This window comes from Temnothorax curvispinosus, unplaced genomic scaffold (genome assembly GCF_003070985.1).
Source record: "Temnothorax curvispinosus isolate PA1 unplaced genomic scaffold, ASM307098v1 QBEX01002414.1, whole genome shotgun sequence".
Classification (NCBI taxonomy): Eukaryota; Metazoa; Arthropoda; class Insecta; order Hymenoptera; family Formicidae; genus Temnothorax; species Temnothorax curvispinosus.
In genome coordinates, this window is record NW_020212194.1 from 282,609 (window position 1) to 306,164 (window position 23,556).

General features: G+C 39.7%; 1 protein-coding gene across 6 annotated transcripts in view; it reads right to left on the bottom strand.

Moving 5' to 3' along the window:
* The window catches only part of LOC112451620 (protein abrupt-like), an 83,122-nt gene that overhangs the window by 13,232 nt on the left and 46,334 nt on the right, over positions 1–23,556 (bottom strand). For 5 of the 6 annotated variants that reach the window (XM_025011349.1, XM_025011348.1, XM_025011351.1 and 2 more), the window contains 4 exons: positions 13,492–13,716; positions 12,889–13,089; positions 12,547–12,712; positions 11,612–11,671 (listed from right to left, as the gene is read on the bottom strand). In XM_025011349.1, the coding sequence (XP_024867117.1) occupies positions 11,612–11,671; positions 12,547–12,712; positions 12,889–13,089; positions 13,492–13,716 (652 nt within the window). Of the gene's footprint in view, positions 1–9,395; positions 10,724–11,611; positions 11,672–12,546; positions 12,713–12,888; positions 13,090–13,491; positions 13,717–23,556 lie in introns of those variants that run through there. The other variant, XM_025011350.1, reaches the window with a different exon arrangement.

The window sequence follows — 23,556 nt, forward strand, 5'->3', positions numbered from 1 at the left end:
TAAGTTTTAATCACAATAAAAAATTTCTAATAATTACATTACGTAAAAAAAATTCCTGTATTAAATTTACAAGCTTTCTTCGAATATATGTAAAAGGATATTGTTTTTATACTCCTTAAGATATGGCAAATATTTTAATAACTTCTTTTCGAAGCTTTTCGAAGCTTAATTTAAAAGTAAATGCAATAAAATATTCCTACAATTTATGGACACATTTATAAAATAACTAATGGGATCTCGTATTTTTAGAAAGATTATATGTCAGAAGAAAGATATATTTAAGACAATAGGAGATCGAAGCAAATACGTGATACGGATAAAGGAGGTACGGAGGAAGGGTAAGAAAGAGTATTGGAAGACATTGAAGGGGGTGGATATTGCTGTGCGTGACGCGCGTGTGTCAAGACGTGAGTGCGCACGTTCCAGGCACATTAGAAAGAAATAAAGGACAGATTTACGTATTTGGAGTGAATGTTGCCTTAGGAGATTGCCAACCACGATTGCGTGAAACAATAGAATCTTGCAAACGCTTCAAAAGAAAATAGAACATACCGAAAAACATATAAAACAAAACGGTTTGTAAAAAATTGATATTAAAACAAAATATAAAACAGAATGGAAAGGTCTTCAAAGTTCGTAATTCAAGAGAAGCTCTCGGTATTATTTTAAAGCATAAAAAAGCATTCGAAAAAGGCATTAAGAAAACATTATTTATAATATGTGCGCGTTAATCATTTCAGAAGAAGCTACGTATGTCTACAAATGTGTAATGATTATCTATATCCCTGTCGAACTCGTAAAAAGAACGATATCGGAGACTCTCAAAGGGAATGATATCTGTGTAGCGCGCGTGACATGCGTGCGTTAAGCCGCGGGTGCGTGAAACTCGGACACGTTAAGAAAAAAAGTAGAGGGTGAATCGACGTAGTTGAAATGACTTTGGTCCGCGAAGGGAGCAGCGAAGGGAGAAGACCGAGGGTTAGGGGTAGGCGTTTTGGTGATCGGAGGTACCACCGAAGAAGCTTAGGGTGGTTGACAGCGGCGCGGCGGTGGTGGCGGCGGTGGCGACGGCGGCGGCGGTGGTGGTGGTGGTTGAGTGCTGAGGGGTGGGTACCAGGGGCAAGTGAGGGCAGATCAATGCGGACATGTGCGGGAAATTGCACAGGGATCGATCCCAGGACCCTCGGGGGGAAGCGCGGCCTCTGTGTTTTTCTCTCTGTCACTCCTTCTCTCGCACCTCCCCTATATACCCTCTCTACCTCCGACTGTTCTGACTCTCATTTCGCTTCTCTCGTCCCTGGCCTCCTCAGCCTGATTTCCTCTCTTTCTCCTCGCTCTTTCACGCGGATCTCGCACTTTCGCGAAATGCTTACTCTCCCGACTGACGGACGTATCGTTTACTGGTATAACAGATGATCTTTTGGCAATTGACGATATTTTTGATATAACATTTATTGAGTAGACGGCCTAAGGATTTGTGTTTTGCTTTAAATTACGTTTCTGTTTTAAAAGTAAAAATCTATTTATTTTATAAGTATGTTCCAGGTCATTATTTAGCCAAAAAAATTATAAACAATTCTAAAAGATTATATAGTCGTCCATAAGATTAAAATTAATAATTCAAGAAGATTAGATTAATAATGAAAGAAATTTAATTAAAATTATTTTCAAGATCAACATTATAAAGATAAAATTTGAATTAAAAAAAGGAAAAAAAGATAATGAGACGGAGGAGAGTTAAATCGCAGATGTTAATGTATAAATAATCGCTATTTCTTACAATTAATTGTAACAAATCCAAGAAATTTCTAATCTAAGATTCTTTTTTAAATTTTAATTGATAAGTAAAATTTGTAATAAGTAAAATAAATCTTTACTTTCATATCTTTGAAAAAATTGGTCTTTCCACTTCTACGAAATTATCCCTACTTTTAAAGGTCGGAGAACTGACATGCCGAAAGTAACAATAAATTTCACGGACTGCAAATTCACAAAAAAGAGAAACTCATTAATCTATTTAGCATAAATGTACATATTCTCGTTCGTAAGAAGTTTTTTTGTAACAAAGAAATAAATAATGAAACGCAGTGGGAAAAAATCCGCCAAAGGGAAGAAAAGAACAATAACTTATATTAGAAAGCTTAGGGTAAAAAATATACAATTGAATAACTATAATGGCGTTCAAAAAAAATACAGAAAATTGTGCAATGCTTTGTACCAAAGAAAATGTTCGTCACGGCCATGAATCATAAATACTATACTACAAAGTACAAAAAGTAAAGTAATTTGTCATCCGTGAGTTTCTTAGAATGGTGTCCATTGCAAGGATAAGTAAAAATCTTTTGCTGCCATGACAATTGTTCAGGCAGGTACATTCTCGCGTTTCTCCCCGTAAACTTCCGTCGCAATCGGTCTTAATCGAAGTCTTAGTGCCGCACGTTTCTCACGGATGCAGCATCCGTGCGGCTTCGCCGTGAAGATTGATTAAACCCCGCTGCCGCAGCCGCACCGCCGCCCACGCGAGGTATATTAAAGACGTGACCCGACATAAAGGATCCTCTTGTCCTCGGTTCCTATCTATCTCTCTCTCCCACCCGCTTTTCTTCTATGACCACATTGATTTTCCACAGTACTCCACCCTTAGTCCACATCACTCTATCCCTCCCTCCGTCCGCTAACTTTCCCTCCGCAAACTCTCCTCCGAGAGAGAGAGAATGTACCCCAAGCGGGGGTATATAGACAAGTATACCGCCGCGCCGCGTTCGGGCATCCGCGCCTTCTTCCTCGGCGTCTTCTTATCGACACCCGACGTCGCATGCTGTGGAGGTCGTGTAGTCGCTGTTTACTCGCGAGTAATCCGGAAACGAGAGTTCGGCGGCCGAGCGCTCGAAAGCTTTGCAAGTTTGATTGAATCTCGGCAGCAAGAGCGCCGCCGGCATCAGAAAATGGACAAGTTGCTAGCTTTCGGAGTTCGTTCTTCACGGTTCCCGTTTTTTGTTTTCCCCACGAAAGTTAGCGGATGTCAGGAACAGAGCCGTTTTAGTCGGCACAATCGGCCGTAACTTTTGTTCTCAAACAGAAAGAACGTTTGTACATTGGGAAGGAATCCGATAATTTTGCGTTACGATTAGAATGATGATGCATTCCGAGTTTAAATTAGCGAGACGCAACATGACGTCACATGGAAAAGCGAATTAAATACTTTACATCACGTGATTTATTTAATTCTTCATCAACCGTATTAGCCATTTTATTTACTATCCTTTTATCATTTAAATTTTTATCGTGTAAAAAGAAGTTGAGGGACTATATATTCATCGTAACTATAATGCCATTTATCTCCCTTAATCAACGCAGGCATTATTTTTTGAATATCTATTTATTATTGTCAATTTGTTTAAGAGCTCGCGCTTTTTTTCCAGATAAAAGCATATTTGCGCTTTTCCTCGTTAATGAGATTTCGCCTTTGATGTCCACCGTTTTTATTGCATTAAGTGGATTTCGGAGGTAATTTTTTTTTGTCATGCCGCGCCACGTTTGCCACTCTGTTGTAACGTCCGTGAAATGCGTTCTCGTTTTTCGCTCATGTCGACGAGAATCGATAGACCAGGGAAATTAAAGCAGAGTATTCGCAACGACAAATTTCGACGCACAACGGAAATGTGAAGCCAAGTGCGCGCCATGTTTTTCCCTATTATTTGTTTTTCTTTCATCAATCCGCTAAATTCCTGGTATTTTTTGAAACTATATTGTAAACTAATTGAGCTCGAAAATTAAAATTTTACAAAAAATTCTCGCGAATATATTTTACATCTCTATGATTTTCTGGCGTAACTCGCGTTGTTCATGCTTCGCGAATAATTTCATATCGTAATGTGTTTAAATTATTAAAAACACGTGTCCTACATCTTAAAATTAGCTGATCAGCAAACGGTGTCGCGGAGACTAATGCGGCAAGTTCTGAGAGGGAATTGCAATCATCATTTGTCCGGAGGATGCAATAAAGTACGATGAACCACCCTTGGCGCGACCCAAGTCGCCCCGCGCGCGATGGCAATACGTGGATCTCACGAGAATGAAGGCGAAGAAAAGAGGCGTATGAGACATTAAAGAGGCAAGAGACGAAATGGTCGGTGGAACAAGGTCGGATGAAGGAAGGGCAGACAGATAGAAAAAAAAAAAACGACGGCGAAAACCAGGAGAGACACAAACAGTTCAATGTGACACTGTGCATTTGTCTCGTTGCTCCGCTTATCGCGCAAGAACCTCATTTTTATCTTTCTCGCGATGTCCTCCAGCGATGTTTTGCGCCTTCTAAGCCACGCGTAGACCACCTACAAGTCCTATCTGCCTGGCCCTAACTCCCCTGGAATATATCTGATGGCATCGCCACTCCCGAAGTGGGCCATTACATCCAATCTCGTTTCATTTCCGGATCTTTTCTTTTTCCAACTGATCTTTGTTTTCCAACCTGCGATTCGAGCAGCTCGATTGGGATAACCTGATCACGCCATCGATCTCCATTTTAGAATCTTTCCAATCTTTACAACGCAAAGTCTCCTCATTTTCTTGAGTGTTAGAGTAATATTGACTGAGCTTAAACGCTATATTTGTCCGGAGAATTGTTAATGATAGTAGAGAGAAATCGATTGCATTTACTTTTAGAATATCGATAAGTTTAATATAAAAAAATGCTTAAATAAAGCCTATAATACGAAAGATTAAACTTAACTATTCTTTTAATAAAATCATAGTATTAGTACAAAATAAAATTAATAAATAATCCAAATATTGAAAAAATTTATCTAGGAGAATATACTAACATAAATATTTGTGTTCACACACTGTATAAATACGTGAAAACTTGTATTAAAAAAGAACGTGATGTATTTCGATATCTATTTCAATCTTCTTCTTATCATTAAACTTCAGGTAATCGAGTTTTCTTTTCCTCCCGGATACTCTGAGAAAAATCAAGATTTGAACGGACATCTGGGGGATACGGGCGGTCAGCAAAGATTAAGAAAGAAGAAGACGAAGAGGAATCTTTCCTTACTTCCCTTCATTCACGTGCTGCGGATATTCCGCACTCCCTGGGTAGTTGAGTACGCGCACACAATGCCGACGCAAACAAGATCGCTGATGAGCAACCATGTATGCGCACTCACGCGATCGCTACGTGTTCGTTTTTGCCATATTGAAATCTGTTCGTGAGCTTTCTCTCTTTCACGTTGAAAAATATCGCGCAGAATGTCGAGCAACGGTAGTCAAACGTGGGCAAAGCCACGTTTTCCTAAGGGAAACTCGTCAGCATGATAAGAATCTGACCAGGCTCGGTCGAAACGAAGCTATCTGGATCGGATCCGGGTGATAGATGGCTCTAATCTGCTGAGAGTGCGCGATCGAGAATCAACCTTGCAGTAGAAAACATGGATCTGTAGTAGGCTGCTAGAATCTAACGCGAGAGATCGGGACCGGCGCAAAAAGAACATAAGTCACGTTGACACGTAATTTCGGTGGCCGGAATGATACGCGTAATTGTCTCCGATGTCACACAGTCAAGAAGGAAATGTATGTTCGTAAAACTTTTAAATCAGAGGTCAAAATAAATTCCTTGAAATTTTTTAAATCCAATTTTCACGTTATACGTTTTGGTTGAATTATATTATAAGTATCCAAACAAGATTATATCTAAACAATTTTATATTCATTTTTTAAACAAATACACTAAACATTAAAAAAAGTTTCAAGTATTAATTATAATTAGAATATATGAAAGTTAAAATAATAACATTTCGAAAAAATCGATAAAACTTAATTAGAAAGATTGAAGAATATTTCATCGAATTAAAAATTGCAAAATCCATCTTCTTTTCTTTCACTTTACTCTCGACTTTACTTCATTTCAAATAAAAATTTAATCTAGTCAATAGTGTCTTTATATAGAATCGCGCGTTATATCGTGGTTGCTTGATCGCTATATGGATAATAGCAGTTTTCCCATAAGTTATAGAAGAACCGTACAGAAACCAACTTGGAAAAACATCATAGATTTGGAAGAACAGCAGACGTGGGAGAAATACGTTTCAGTGGTTCTTGACACTCCAAAAAACAAAACATCATAGCCTAGGGCTATCTAATCTTGGCAGATGCTACAGTTTGCTTGAAATAAGTTTACTGATGATATCTGTGATTCAATCGATATTCAATAATTTACCAAACCAGAATCTTTATAATCCTTATAAATTTTTGAAAAACCTATTAAGTAAAATTGCATTATTCATCCGTTTTTTAATTATTGTGTCGTGAAATTAATAGGACAGATAAATTGCACGATTTATTCTCAGTTCGGATTTTCAGCAGGGATTGGCACTTGCGATTCATCAATAAAAAAAAGAAGGAACAAATGAGACTTGGAAAGAAAAAAAAACTGCTCCTACTAAAGTATCATTCAACCGAAACCTTCACAAGGCTTCAGCTTAAGGCTTCAGGAACTATCGCATCTCCAAAGTAACCGAAAGTACTCGTAAATGACAATCATCAATCATAGCCAGGAGAGTCATGCGGGTGGCTGCGCAGTCTCGCAGCTGATCCTATCCTATCCTATCCTATCCTATCGTTTTCTCCCGTGCCTCGTGTCACTGGGTTACCACACGTTCTGAAACGGAAGTGAATCCCATCCCCCGACCGCACCCGCGCCGAGTGGAGTACCGGTGAGTGCTTTTAGACGAGGCCGCACTTGTAGGCGATGGAGCTTTACGCCGATGGCACGAAATAAGGAGACCGTCAAAGCGGGGGTGGAAAGGGGAGAAAAGCGGCTCGGCTCGAGTAAGAAGAACGTGCGCTCGGATAAGGAGACGGAGAGAGAGGTAGCCGGGCGGTTGTTGAGAACAAATGCGAAGCTCTGCCTCCATTTACGTGGGGGCTGCGCGAGCGTCAGGGGTTGGCACGAGGCACGGGATGGAAGAAATTCGTGGAAATACCGCGGAATTGGATAAGCCGGCGGCGGGGTTTGTTTTGTCAGGGGTTCGCAACGAGGATAAACGCGGGCGACTGCGACTGTGGGATCGCGTGGTCGTTGGTCATAGGCCCGACTATCGCGTGTCCCAGCGAACTTTCTCTTGCTCGCTCGCATGCTCGTTCGCTCACTCGCCCGTCTGCGCGGAAATCGGCAATCTGCTAACCCGAGACAGACACTCCGTGTTGTTAACAAGCGTCGCCGGATCGATGAGTCGAAACGGTTTTTCTGGTTAAATTAATATTTCCTCGGAATGCTTCACATTCCGTGAAAGATATGTGAAAATAATCAGTACTCAAAGTTCAAAGCGAGATAATACATGTTTTTATCTGTTAAATGTAAATATTATGTTTAATATATCCTGTTTTTCAATTATATAAAAAAAAGAAACTGTCTAGTATTTTAACACACACACTTGTCCATTTAACAAAGTTCAGAAAATTCAGAAAACATTCGCTCTTAGCGTTACTGTCAGTTTCTGTAGTACTCTGTGCTGTGATATTCAAAATTACAATGTAATGAAAGAAAACGGTCGCTATTTATTTTTCTAAATATTATCCTCCAACGCGACTCGCCGATCTCATTTCTCCATCGTAGAGAGAAAGTGCGGAAGGAGACGGGTCCTTACGCGAACTATTGTCGAGACGAGACCGACGGCGATCGAAAGCCCGACAATGGAATTGCGATTATCGTCCGAGCAGGGTTGCTTGCCCTCATCAAACCCTATATACGCGAGGGCGAATCGAATGGTATGGAACACGATGAGAGACAGGGAGAGGTATCGGCGAAGGAAAGAGGGAACGGGAGGGTGAGGGGTGGGATTGGCACGGGGGTGGAGCAGCAAGATAGAGTTAGAGAGGAACGAGCGGGAGGTACTAGGTGCTGTTTGTTGAATCCTCGAGATCAATACGACGTACCCTATCTCTTTCTCCCTCGTAATATTGCGAACGATGGCGTGCGTGACACACGTACATACATGTACATGCTCCCCATATACATCACGAGAGGCGAAGTGATGCTGCGCCAATTGATTCTGGATTTTTCACGAAAGTGTTTGCCGATTTCCATTTCTCGTCGACGAGAAATGGGCAAAATTGTGAAGTATACGAACAGCTTGATTGCTCATTTTCATTTTTTTTTTCCTATAAGATAAATTGACGTAATGATGAACGGGGGAAATCTCGTGGTTAATATTGTGTACATCAGTCATGCCAATTACGACAGATTGCTGCCGTGAGATTGTAGCTGGTGTACCGCCATTTCCGATAATTATGCAAAATAACATTGTACAATTCTATTCATGCAAGTTTCAAAATGAAAATATCAGGATCCTAAGAATCGATTGTCTTCTTTTAATGCTATCTATATACAAATAGCAATAAGCAATGTGTGTATGTGTGTGTGTGTATATATATATATTATACATATATATATATATGTATATAAATATATATGTACACACATTTAGAATTCAAGCCTCATCGATGCTTCATATGTATAAAAATTCGAAAGCTTTTTCCTACAGAAAAGAAGCGATGAAAGAAATTAATAACAATAGCTCTTGAAGGTGAGAATCCGTATCCCCGGCTTTCCCACCCATTTCTACGTAATCCTTCATTCCGCTCAGCTCTTCCATAAAGGCAGACGATTTCACAAAAGAATATACCATGAGAGGGTGGCTTCACGGCGCAAGCCTGCTTTTCAAAAAACAGGATTGGTCATACCGCCTTACTTATCGCACTAGTTATATCGCGATAAAGAAAGTTCTCTCGCGGAGCTTTTTCTAGCTTTGTCTCTCTCACACACTCTCCCCCGTTCTTCCTCTTCCGACCAATCGAGGAGGCCTGCTTATCGTCAATGCGAAGGGTGAACTGCGCACTGCGGTATGGGACGAAAATAGGTCGGCCAATTCTCGTACCAGCACCCTCTTTCGCCTCCGCCTTACCTATCGACACCTCCGCACCCTTATCCGAACTCTAATAAAAACCGAATACCTACGAATGTGAGTTTCGATCGCTTAAGGTGCGGCCTTTTCGACGCACATTCAGGGTCAAATTTAACCACCGTTGATGCGCTGAGAGGGAGGCCAAATGTGTAATCAAATCATTCGAAATGTTATGTTAATAACTAATACTTCGGAATAACATACATGTAAATGTAAATTTGTAACTCTCCGGATTAAATACATTCAATGTAATACCGAAGATATTAAGTATATTATAAAATATAGAGAAGTACAACACATATACGAGAAATCAGATCGGTTTGTCATTAAATTATAAAATTTTAATTACTCATTGCTTTCATATATATATATAAACCAGGATTAATTTATTAAGTTTTTCCTATGTAAATAAGCTCGTAATAAAACAAAAAAACTTGCAATGTATAATTTCTTCATCCGCAAGAACATAGTGATAAAAATTCAAATAATGATGCAAATCAGAGTAAAAACTCTTCGTCATAATTTATCTCCATTAGCTAAAATAAATTAATTATGAAATGATCTCGGAACTAACAAAATATAAAATACTACTTTATGCAGTCTTATTAAATTGTATACTTGTATACGCCATTACAAAAAAAAGGCAAACATCTTTGATCGATATCGAGAATTATCAAAAAGTTGATTAAAGACTATGTCAAATCTACGCACCTTCCTCCAGCGCATCTCACAGAAAAGAATATATGTACATTACATCTGTGATCATGATATCGTTCGCGTCAACTCACTTCCGCTGAAGACACAAACACATTGTTATCTGCGCAGCGCGTTTTTCACATTTGATTTCCTCATAAGCGCAATAACAACGAATTCATCACTATAAAAAACGTCTGTCAAAAGTCTTCACAAAGAGATCACAAATTATGAGGCATCAGCGAATGATTCCGAATCATCTTTCGCGCGCATATATGTAAATCGCGAGCCATCTTCAATCAATTTCCAGATTGCTGCTTGTCCTCTGTCAGCCATGGAATTTTATTGTTGAGATTGCTGGCTCGTGGAAACTTGCGGGGCAGACTGCGAGGATTGCTGTTGCGTCTGCATGCGCACCGGATGATACAGAGGGTAGGTCTTTCGCTTTCTGATGCCATGCATGGAAAGTAGATGAATCTGCAAGTACTGCTTGGTCTTGAACTGTTTGTTGCACACATGACACGAGATGTACTCGGTCTGCACAGTGTGAACGTTAACGATGTGCTGCTTCAGATTGGAATTGTTCGAGTATATCTTGCCGCATTCGGGACACTTGGGTTTACCGCCGTTGTTGGCGTTCTCCAATTGCTGATGATACCGCCTGTGAGATTGTTGCTGGAGTATCGCCATGCTGTCGATCTTGATGCTCTCCTTCGCGCAAGACTGCAGCATCAGATTCAGTTGTTCGCTCTTGGTGCTCTGCTGGAGATTTTGGAGATTGTTCTGCAATTTCTGATGCATCATCGTAAGTTGCTCACTGTTTAGATTATTGAGGGAGTTGAGGGCATCGAGGGTGTGTTGCTGCGACGACTGTTGGCTGGTGGCATGGTGGTGATGATGCTGGTGGTGATGGTGCTGAAGCAGGGCCGAGAGATCCTGTTTCGAGCTGTGACCTCCGTCGCTCTGATAGGTTCCAGACCCGGCGTGGTCGTTCTTCGTGGAGGATGTTCCTGGCAGCCAACCGGAACTCGAGCTTGAACCGTCTCCTCCAGAGGGCTGCCACCGCCCTGGAACCACCAGCCAATGTCAGTCCTCAGCCAACCTCGTACGATCCCTTAAACACTATTCAATCGCTTTTTTTTGCCTCCCGCAGCCCCTTCTTATGCATTTTTCAACTTTCTCTTTTCTGAAAGTGTATTTCCAGGTTTTATTAAAGACAACTTGCCCTCGATAATTTTCGTACCCTCCCCTCTCCCTAAACCTAGGATTGAATTCGATCCTTGGTATCGTGCGAGTTAATGGCAACCCTTAATCATTCCTGGCGCTCCTGTGCGCCCTATTATTCGTCTTTTCTTCATTATCTTCCCATATCGCGATTTGTTTCCAATTCTTATTCAAATTGCGACCAAGTAAGATCACTATATTGATATACACGCATAATTAAGATTATTTTAGATAATCATAGAGATAATTTTAAATTTACAACTCGACTCTCCTGATCCTGAAAATTTTGTTGGTATTGCAAGTAGCGACGCGACGCGAATCAATTTCACACTTGCACAATTTTTCAAGATAATAAGTGATGTCGAAAATGAGCCTCACACCGCAGACAAAGACAATGACGAAGATACAATGTAAAACTCGTTTCTGAATAGAAAACTAATTGCATGATAGTTACTATAAAGGGACTTATATCTTCGCCATGTATAAGATACGCCATAATAATGAAAATCATAGAAGAGCCGTTGAGATGCGACTCCATAATACGTTGCTGCTCACCGTGTGATAAGAGGGGTAGCTGACAGGGGATGCAAGGGTTGTGAGAGGTACGAGAGTTTCATGCATTCAACGCAACAACGAGAGATCAGAGTCTTGGGAAACGACGGAAGGATACTAGTCTGGGCTTTAAGAATGTTTAAAAAGGTGAAATCAAATCGTTGATTTGATAAACTTACCATAATTTGCATCCTGATTGGCTACCTGATGCATACCGGAGGGTCCTGGCATGTTCATCCCTGTAATTTATAAATAAAACCAATTAGATCAGTTTTAGACACATAACAGACATTATACATATAAGATGTTATGATTTAAAAAATTTTAATATTATTATAAATAAGAAGAAAAAAGCAACTATTAATATATTATATTTGAACGGAAAAGATTAGAAGTGTGACATTTATTACTTTAATTGTCGCGAATGTATTCAAAGTATTTTTTTTATAATACATTTTTTAATATTTAACAATATGCAGTACACGTGGTATGCATTAACGAAGTCAACTACTATTTCACGGTAAATAGAAATATAAATCATGAGATTTATATCGCTCAATTGACTATAGAACAGGTAAACGAAATCAAATTATGTTAATAATATGTTAGTTTATTATATTTAATAATAGATTCATGTTAACACATTTTCATAAGTCAAAGAATACAATGAAATTATGTACACAAATAGAAATAATTGTAATTATTCATTAATTAATTTTAATTGAAGCCATAATTAGTAATTAAGTCGGGCTAATTGCTAATTACGAAAGTAATTAGTAACTGGACGAGGAATTAATAATTAATTACAAATGTAATTAGTAATTAAATGTGCCATTAATTAAAAAACTAATTTGCATCCTTTCGACAAAACTGGGATTTCTTTGGTCCATCGTAAATTCAACCCTACCCTTATAAATAACGAAGTGACTGTTATTTATAAGCAATTATCGATATAAAACATATTTTTCAAACAGATCAATAGTCTACTTATTTCTGTCGAAATATTTATTATTAAATTAATCATAGACAAAGCAAAAACAATATAGTCTGTCAAGTATAAAATGTTTTACAAAATTCAACGTGAGAATTTCAAGTTTAATAGCCAAATAATTACCTTGAAGACTCAACAATGCTGTGGGGAAGCTGTTTCGATGGTGTTCTAAAGAGTCATTTAGAATGTCACTCGGCTCGGTCTTCACTGCGTTCAGGATGCTGCCGTGGTTCGAAATATCTTCCTCGTTTTCCGACATAGAATTCGAGTCCTCGCCAGTCGACTGTGCCTGAAAATAAACAGAATATTCCTACATTCATGAATTCTATGTAAAAAGATAGCTCCAATCACTGCAATGACATTCATTAATTTTGCAAAACTTAAATTTACAATTTTATGCAAAAATATATTTATTTAATAGACACAATTGCTGTCTATTCTGACCTATACGTAATTCTTGCTCACCTGTATATTGTTTGTGGATGTCGTGTGTATCGTGGGACCACCTTCGAGTGCCTGACCTAACAAGGATTCCTGAAGATCCGACTTTGGTTCGACATGGTTACCCATTGGCGGACTGTAACTTCTCGCTCGCTTTTCCGGTGGGCTCAACTCACTTTCATTGAGATCCCCTCTTCCGTTATCCTGCCAATTACGCGGGGTCGCCTGACCAAATCAAAAACAATATACGGACGATAGTACAGCATCCATGAAAAAAGGTAACGCAATCACTCTTCATAATTCAGTTTCAATTAATATTTTACATTCAATAATCTCATTATATGTATAATCAGCGAAACTCCGGATACTCATCCATTATTAAAACTTTCTCGTAATATTTGTCTAACGTCTATTATAAGTCGTGAAATTAAAAGCTGAAGGACGAAGCAGGAAATTCTAGCCGGGGATTCCGCCTGTCACGGTAACGGCGACGGCGTAGTGTTAAAAGCACATTAATTAAAATTCGTTTTAATTAAGGCTAAATTAATTAAAAGTTCGAAACCAGCCGTATAATTCGTATAATTAATTTTCCAACTTCCATATTAAACTGCCGCGGGGACAACTTACAGGTGCGCTACCGTTGTTGCCGGCCGACGACGACGGAATTTTCGTGGCGCCGCTATTAACGTCCGCCAAACCTCGCACTTGAAGCATCTGAGCCGTCTTCAGGAAGGCAGGTAGCTGCTCTTGGCCCACGTGTACTTCCCCGTGATACATGAAACGCAGCAAGGACTCCATGTCCGACGATGCTACGTCCTTCAGGATTACAATTGGATGAGGACATGGATTTGCCTGCACCAAAAATTAACATTTCCTTCGAATTCACATTTTTATATAATTAATAACGCAATGCAAAACACTCAAATAATGAAGTATCCTAACGTGAAATGATAGAATATTATTTACGTTATTTAAATATGAATCCTAATATTTCTGGTAATTATATCTGAAATCGTATAACATTGTTACTTTGTTACAGAAAATTATTTTAGCTCGCAAAACGTAAAATTATTGTAAGGTAGCTTGCGTGTGTAACTCGTTCAATTTCGGACTATTTCAGTCGTACAGTCAACTGCTTAATATTATCCATCCAATCAAAGCGACGAACCACGCAGCGCTGATTCAACGAGATTTGATATAAGATACCAGTGTCAAATTAATCGCGGCTATTAATTATCAGCTATATCCCGGGCAGCCATTAGTACAATGATTTTATACGTAGCGTGGCAATTACAAAAAAAAAGTATGCGCTCTAACGCTCGATCAATCAAGGTAATCGATCCATCGGGAAGCGCGCGATTTTTCTAATCGTAGATTCATACGTGAGGAGATCGGAAACTCCAAGAGAGATACATCGATCCTCTATCCGCGAGAGGTCAAAAGGTTTGACGGTAACGAATACCACCTCCCCTTTCTTTCGCCCTTTTTCTATGTGCAGTGTACAGAACAGAATGATTCTCACGTGTACTGAAATTCAGCAAACCATACGCACTTAGATATCCATCGTGCAAAAAGAGGAGAGTAACTAAACGATTCAACATCGGCTAAAGGTTAAGAGGTGTACGAGGATTCTCTGATCGATGCTCGGCGAATCGATCCCTCTTGCAAAGCGCTTAATCCCATCCATCGATCGACACGGCAGGGGGATCTGACGATTAATTTGTAACGATTTACAACCGAGATGCATATAATCAACGTCGTTTAATCCACGTCGGAGCTACCCTTCATCTTAGTGCATCGCTGCACCGATTTGTACGTTTAAGCGCACATAAATCGCCAATTTTTTCTACAAATATATACGCAACGGAATGACTTAAAAAATTAAAAACTACAAGACAGAGCATCCACTATGTATGTATACGCTAAATTATAATCTCTCTAATCTTTATTTAGAGTATTTAGACTCACGCATGAAAAACATAATTGATTTGAAATGGGTTACATTAATTGTTTTTCATTCGACTCAAGTGATACTTTAAACACTTGATCTGCAAAAATATCGCCTCGGTCTTGGTAATTGCAAAAATTCTAAAACGAGATGACATCCTTATTGCCAAGAGTGCCCCAGATACCTCCTCACCTTTCTCATCAGTAGATTGACCGAGTGAAATCGCTTTTCGCCGATGGTTAATTCATAATTGCATCCACGAACAGTCACGCTCGACAGCCAATTGATTCGTAACGACAATTTATAACCACGACGCGTATGATGATCGATACTCAATCTACGTCGGGATGTTCCCGTATACCTTGGGCATCAATTCTTACACCTGTCAGACCAGCGAATTAACTCTTAATATTGAACAATCTTCGAGATCGTTAGACGATGACAATTGATCCTCAACAAGCAAAGTTGAACATTTAGAGTTATCGTTTTGCCTCTACATGAAAATGTATACCTATTCCATTATGCAGTGTTTATATATTGCATAATGCACCGTTTATGTATAGAATATTGTATCATTTAATATTTACGTGCATAGCTGACGGAAAAAAATTACCACGGTATAATTCGTCACAAATATATCCTTCTTATTTTTCGCCATTAATTAATCATTTATTTATCGTGATTCAAATATGTTGTTTAATAAATCTATATACAATAATTAAAACAACGGTTGTATTGTTAACTTCTAGATAAATGGGTGCATATTTTCATAATATGGACGCAATGTGTTCTCGGTGTTACATCGATGTAACGGCATCGATCACGATTGCTCTCGCGAAAAGACCGCGAAAGCAGGCCATATAAAGCGGAGGCGTTTCACAGCGATGTACGTACGTCATAGCAATATTATACGAAGTGCTAGTACCATTATCGACAGCGATATTAATTATAATTAATGAACCTCCTGGGATGGCGCGGCTCGTACGCCTGCCTACACAGTTATATCGAAACGACGCGATGCTGCACATATACACGCTGCACCGCGAGAGCGCGGAGACGTATAATGCCGCGACCTCGGCAAAGAACCATCCCAACTTCGATTATCGATGCCCCGAATTTAACGTCAGTACGTGAAAACCCACGGCAGCGCGGAGGTTCGACTCTGCCATGTGCAGAGACATTTATTATTGGCCAGTATCGACTTAACGTCTGTGCACGCGGTGCAGCGAGGTGCGGCGTTTCGATTTATTGGACTGCATACACGGAACGTATCGGGTAGGTAAATGGTTCTTGAGATGGAAGAGCAAGTTGCGCGTCTATTGCGTAGAACGATATGACTGAGAAGAAAAATATTAATTATAGATTGAATTAAAAACCTTAACTGCGCTTAGGAAAATATTCATATTTTATAAATTATGAAAAAATAGATTAGCATAATTTGTGACACGTTGGAAAATATTTTCATGACGCGTACAACACATAAGTATATTGATTAAATTTTATGAGATTATACACATATATGCATATTGCTGTTTAACTTTTTTGTTGAGAAATAACCTTAAGAAAATAATGAATTAAAATTTAATTTTTTTTCTCAATATAATTAATGCAATTTCGTAATTGGAGAACTATATTTCATTAAATGCCGATAGCCGTTTCACAATAAAAGAAAAACATCTACGCTGATCGAGCATTTTATCCCGACAAAAGCATGACTTAATCAATCGAATAATGCATTGAGATTCATCTCTCGGCGAAGGGCAGTTTTCGCGGCGCGTAGGAGAGAAATATTTTTACCAATAATCCCGCAGTTACAAAAGCACTTTTTAATAATAATTATACGATTGAATATAAACGATCCTTATTATACGACGCAAAATAAAAGAAATTTCAATTGCGAGCGATCGAGAATATCCCGTTGTCATAATATTTTATTATTGTTACCACATTTATGTGTTACAATTCAAGGAGGTAACGTTCACCAATGAAAAATCTATCGGCCTGAATTTTCAGCGTAAAAGATATAAATAAACGTTTCTTTGAATTTGTAATGTGTTTCTCGATGAAAAGCGTTTATCTTCGCGAAATTTCAACGAACGCATTTATTCAGAGGTCTTGTGAATATTAAGCATGGCATATACGATTCTCTCTCCCCGATACCTTTATCGGGTGCTGGAAAGCTCGTTGATGGGAATAACTCAAATAATTGAAGCAGTGGAAATAATCACTGTCTGCAGGTATCTGCACACCTTTAGAATTCCGCAGCGAAATGAGATAAAGCGACACAGAGTTGCAGAAGAAGAGAAACAATGGATGGTGCAAGAAGAGAGGAGAATGAGAACGCTACGGACTCCTTTATCGCATTAACCAACTCAATTAACAACTTTGAGACGAGACACCATCCTCTCTAATTAGACCTAACGGGATTAAAACGGGTCAATAATTAATTGTATAATCGCGTGTGCGTCAGAATAGACGAATGATCAAAGAGCCTGCGATTAATTTGCGAGATACGTATCGATCTGCAAGATATATATATCATGAATCCCTAACGGACGATACTTATTCGATTACTATGTATGCAAGGATACATCGACATATCTGCTAATTACGCCTCGGATGTTTGCTCGCGAAATGTATATAGTCTCCAAAGAAGTCATACATTTAATTCTATTATAATTATACACAGAATTATACGGAGAATATTGATGCAACCTGTCATCAAAGATCTTATTGTAGTACCACATCGTTGTGCTGCTTGTTATCAAATGAAATCTAATTGGTAAATTGCTCGTATACACTTTATCCAACGAACAATTTGTCTCAATCATCAAAAATGGCCGACGGATAGTACAATATTTAGCGATATGCATTACCTACTTAATCGATTCTCAGAATTCGATCGGCGCACTTGACGCAACGTACACATATCGAATCTGTATCTCTTGGCAAAAGCCAATATTCTCTAAAATGGAATGTAAATAAGATACCGATCCAGCCATCATTACAGTCTATCTCATTTGTCTAATCGGATGGTAAGCTTCCGTCGTTGATTTTTCGTGCATCAAGGCTCATATGACTCGTAACGTGGGAAACGTTGCGCCAGCCTTATTAACAGCTCCTCGCACGGTCCCCGCGTGCATACACCGTGCATGCACGATTTTTCCTCGAATCAAACGTGCTCCGCGTATCACCGGCATCGTTCGACCATAATTACACAGCCACCTGTGAGCGATCGCGCGCGGCGGAATCCAGAGCGTCCGCTTTCTAAAATCCGCAGAGTATAGCGCGCAGCGGCGCGGGGAAGATCGTGGCAGGCGATTAGGAATCGGCCGCGTGATCGAGTGGTACCGATAATTGATTAGTGGAAATAAACGGGGGGGCCATGCGTGAGAGACACAATGAAGGAGGCGGCGGAGATTAACGATACGCTGTTAGAAAATGAACGGACTTGTACCCGAGCGTGTCGCAAGACGTACTGCACGGCGTGCTAGAGCCCTTAACTCCTCGAGAGAGTTCCCGGTATTCATTATAACGGGCCGTATATCTTTTTTATTTGTAATACACAGGCGTCTATTTTCAGAGGCACACTCGGTATTGCTATTCCAGAGTTTACGAACACGCCGTGAGTTATGATTAAAATTATTTAGCACGACTTGCATGATTAAACGGAGTAATGAACGGGAGAAAAAAACAAGCAATCTTGGTATTTCGCACCAAGAGTTAATGCGTTTGTAGTCGGGAAATGATTTATTTAGAGAAGAAACGTAGTAAACAAAAGAATACTTTGTAATTTAAGCAAAACTAAAGTATAAATAAATATAAAAGTATTTTCTTTCCAATTATTATATCCATAAGATATCGGATGCATCTCAATTCTTAAAATAAGTATTGTCGCAAAATTTTCGATCGTTGTAAAAATAACTTACGAAAATTATAATCTTTCTTTATAATAGTACAATATAGTGTTTGACTTAAAAATTGCTTTCTCATTATATATCAAAACGACCTCCAGTATTTCGACGAAACTCCAAATTGTTCCACGCGAGAGAAGACAGCATTTAAATTGCGTACAAAAGGAAATATACAGGGGTGTCGTATAGTTTATAGCGTGCGCGCATTACAAAGAACGCCAAGTGTCACGAAACGTCGGATACGTAATCGCGTACAACGGCCATACATCGCGGTATCGCATGCGCGCGAAGCACCCTAACTAAACCATAAGTAGAAAAGTAGATACGATTGCATGGTTTCTGATCCGGTTATGCGGCGTGCACGCTAGCAGTCGTGGCTTCGCAAAACATATCGCCGGCATCACGTACATACATATGCGCATAAGTAGCGATGGGTTCGACGCTCGTTTGCAGAAGATCGATATGCCGGGCTGAGCGCGTGTCATCGATCATCGAAAATACCATCGTGTGCGCAATATAGCACGCATGGTGTGCAACGGATCTTCGACCCGTTGGAAATTCAGCTTTTACGGAATTAACGTTACCGCGTGTCCATTCGAGCGCGAAATTGCTAAAATTATTTCAGTGCAAGAATCAAATTGTTTGTTACATATTTGATATACATGATTAATACTTTTGGAACTGTCGATATTTGATGTCACTTAAAACATTGATTCTTTAAGGAAAATTTCGATCAGTTATTATTTTCAAGAGCTAGTATTACCATTTTAATATTATTTTCGCGATAAGTAATACGACAGTTATAATCGCATACTGGTAAATACGGAAAAAAATTCCCATTATTTGTGAATATTCATGTGTTTTAATTAATTTTCACATTTGAATATTAAAATATTCGAACGTTTTAGCATTTAAATAATTCAGGACTTTTTAATAATTGGTTTGTTTTGATATCGCGAGTTACTGTCCATTCGAATCTATTACTTCGCGGGAATTCACGTACGTGAGTGTAACCACATACACACATATATACGTTTGCGCTTCTCTTATCTGCTTATCTCGATGTCTGATGTTTCACTGACGCACGTATTAAACTTTCCTCGCATTATCCAGCCAATTCGTAGGATAATAGCGGCGTGGGTATCGATCAAACCTCGCACATAGTTACCAACTTCCTGCTTTTTTTTAACAACGCTCGACATCAATTCACACGCGCTAGTAACGACGGCAATCAATTAGATTTACAAGATACAGCGACAGATAACGGGATTAATCATTAGATGTCAACTATCATGACTGATAATCCATCGAAATTTTGTTGACTGAATTAAGCGGATTTGTTATCTTTTATCCGTGTCAAGGTAAATCTATTGTACGCACAGATTGGCATTGTATATGTGTACATACATATATATAACATATATTAATATACATATATTTATTTATATATACCTACATATGTATTAGGTTTACTTTTAATATTATATCTTGAAATTATTTGACAAACATTTGTTTCGTTATTACACGATTATCAGTTCTAACGTAAATAACAACAGGTCTGAAAAAAAGGCGAAGCACTTTGATCTCTGTAACACTTTATAAGTACTTCAATCTGTATAACATCAAATTGTTTCAAAATTATTATCCAAATAATTTTGGATTTATAAAGGATTTATATAAGCAACCCTTCCCCGTTATATAGTTCCCTTTGAATCGCAGACAACAGCACATTAGTGCCATTGTGCAATTACGCCAATCGGGCATTAATGCAGCATTGCCTCTATGCTAACCGATAGACTGTTCGCCGCTACGCTATTGCGAAATATTTCACTCGCGGCGAGATAACGATGTAATCGTCACCGTCGCGACGCTATCAACCTTCCCGATATTGATTCACCGTGGATTCTGGATCGCGACGCCGATGCTGCCGGTACAGCGAGGGGGAGAAGACAATAAATGTGCATCGCGCGCGTTTCTCCAGGCGTCGCCTTTTCCAGACAGCCGCAGCAGGAATGCGCGCACGTACAACGACGCACTTCCGTTGATAAAAATACATGCAGCATAATGCGTCTCGGTACGCGCGTCGACATTTTCGCTTCGTTATACGAGCACTAAAAGAGAACAGGACACCGAAAGGCGAGGCGCGTCCGTCTTTGTTGAGCATTGAAAAAAAAAAGGAGTTGCTGCGCGGCGATGTTCTGCGTAATCCCACATAATTATGCGCATACACAAAAGATGATGCCTCGGTAAGAGGAGAAAATTCGAATTGAGCAAACGCGAACGCCGCTAAAAGAAAAATCCACTTTAATCGTGGATATAGGTACTTACGATTAAGAAACTTGCTTATAATTAAACGACAAAAAGGACAGGTGAATTGTTCGCGATTGTACAAGCCATAAACATATTACTTTACTAGTGTTGGAACGGAGTTTTATATATACAATTACAGATATAAAGTTATTTATATGGGCAAACATGGACGCTGTTTGGCTATTTCAACGTATATAACGCAAAAGATACTTGTTCATGTTTCTATTAACAGAACGCAGCACAGATTGCGTGCAGCGGCAATATAAATGAAGTATAATTTCGCAGATATACGCCGGCGCGGCGCGCTGTATAACGCCTCTCTCTGTACGACGTTGATTTCGCTGCGTCGCGCTCCGGACAGAAAAGACGGAGCGCATATACGCTCACAGTCGCACACACAGCACAATTATATACCGGCGTTAATTTGCTGGCCGCATATGCGCCGCTTAGGCCGCGTGACATTAAGCGTAATGCGAGTACATCCGCGCGCACTAACGAAAAACGAGAATACCGGCTAGCGAGCCCGTCGCGAATTAATGGATACCCTTCCCACGAATAAACACGTTGCATTCACAATATGATGCATTCCTGCAAACAAACACCTACTCCTCCGATACCACCGAAAGAAAAAAAATGTATATATTGCTTTTTAAGTCAGGATGGTGTAAAGGCTTTCGAACACGAATTGCCACAACCATAAACGTAAAACGTAAACGTAAGCTGAAGAACCAATCAGTATATATTGCTTTAGCTGTATGTATTCTAAAAGATAGACGATAGAAATGATGATACAGTTGACCGTAAGCAGAAGTAAGTAGGATTTCAACCGGTCTTCTAGAATACATAAACCTAAAGCAATATTACGATTGGTTCTTCAGCTTACGTTTACGTTTTACGTTTATGATTCTGGCGATTCGTGTGCGAAAGCCTTAAGAGAAATGTAAACTCATATTCCTCTATCGCACTTGTATAAAAAGAAGTTAAATCTCTCATCGAATGAAGTCTAATTTATATGTAAAAAACGTCGAGTTGACCAAACTAATAACGTTACTTTTCCTATAGCGGATGAAACATTATCACTCTGTGGTATAACTTCTGACAAGACAAAGTACTGCTGAATTGCGCATAAAAATCCAATGCGCGTTTGCTCGTGTTCTCACCACGCGTTTAACGCTTGTAATTGTGACTCTCTCAGCCCGCATTAGCATTGAATCAAGCGACAAATCAAACTTGGAATCGGGCTGGCATTAAACGCGAAGGTTTGAATAATGCTTCGGGTATTGAAGATTTCCGAAGTTCCAATAATAAATCGAGCACACGGACCACACGTAATGAAAGAACGTCACCGGCTTTAACGAGGGAGAAAGGGTGGAAGATACATTCTGCAGCTCTTTTTATCGACCTTGCTCTCTCTCGCGCGGGTTCGTGCTGCTATTTAGAATTGATACGATACGAGTCACGTGATATATTTAGATATGCCGCACTCGAAGCGGGTGGGATATTTTAAAAGATAGGGGACAAATGTGGTGGGAGGGGGATGATTGAACGGGATGCAAAATGCATCGAGAAGTCAAGGAATATTAAGCCGCGGCGAAGAGCGAATTTTATTGTTAGCCCTGTTACCTAGAACCGTTCGCACGGATATATAATAGCCGGCCGCTTTTATAATCGAGATATCCATTAATAATACATGTCTGGTGTTCACGTTATCTGCGTCCGGCATCGCGGTTTGCGAATTTTCTAGTCGCGCGCCCGAAACAAGTGCCCGACATTAAAACTTTTACATACCGCTTTACTAATGTTCGTATCAGTAAAACGCTATTGTTAACAATAAGAAATTGTCGCTGCACAATTATCGGGTTCTACATGGATATTTTGCATCTATAGGCGTGTAGACGTATCGATAAACTATCGATACATTTAGTTTCACTTTTAAATTCTCTATTTTTCTTCAGCGTGTCCGCGATAAAGAGAACTGCTTGGAGGTAATTATCGCAAAGGAGAACAACGACTTTTAAACGTTATACCTCATTCGAACAACCTAAACGCGCTTCCGCGTACGTGCAATAAATAATCACGATCTGTCCACCCACATTATCATCCATTCTCATTAATCTCCTCCGCGCGTTGTGCCGTGCCAGATCCTTAATGCATCAGAGCACACTATCGCGGAACACTTTAGTCCAAGGTCCAGATATTGCTCCGTGAGAGAATACCTATACCCGTTCCTTCCCCCAAAGTCCTCCAACCTATTCGACGTCGAGATAATTGATAGTTAGCTCGCCGCGTACTGTTAGGCGGCTTATCGCGCCCGGTCGATCTTTCGCGCATTTTAAATTCACGGCGCGCACGGTGTCCATTTCGGCAGCGACGCCTTCGATTCGACGACGGATAAATCACCGTAATGGCCGATTCATGGTGCGGTGACCGGCGAGGCGCCTCGCGGGCAGCGCGGAATCCGCGCGCGTGCGAGCGCACTCACTCTCTCACCGACCGTTCGCGTACACTCACGCTCGCTCT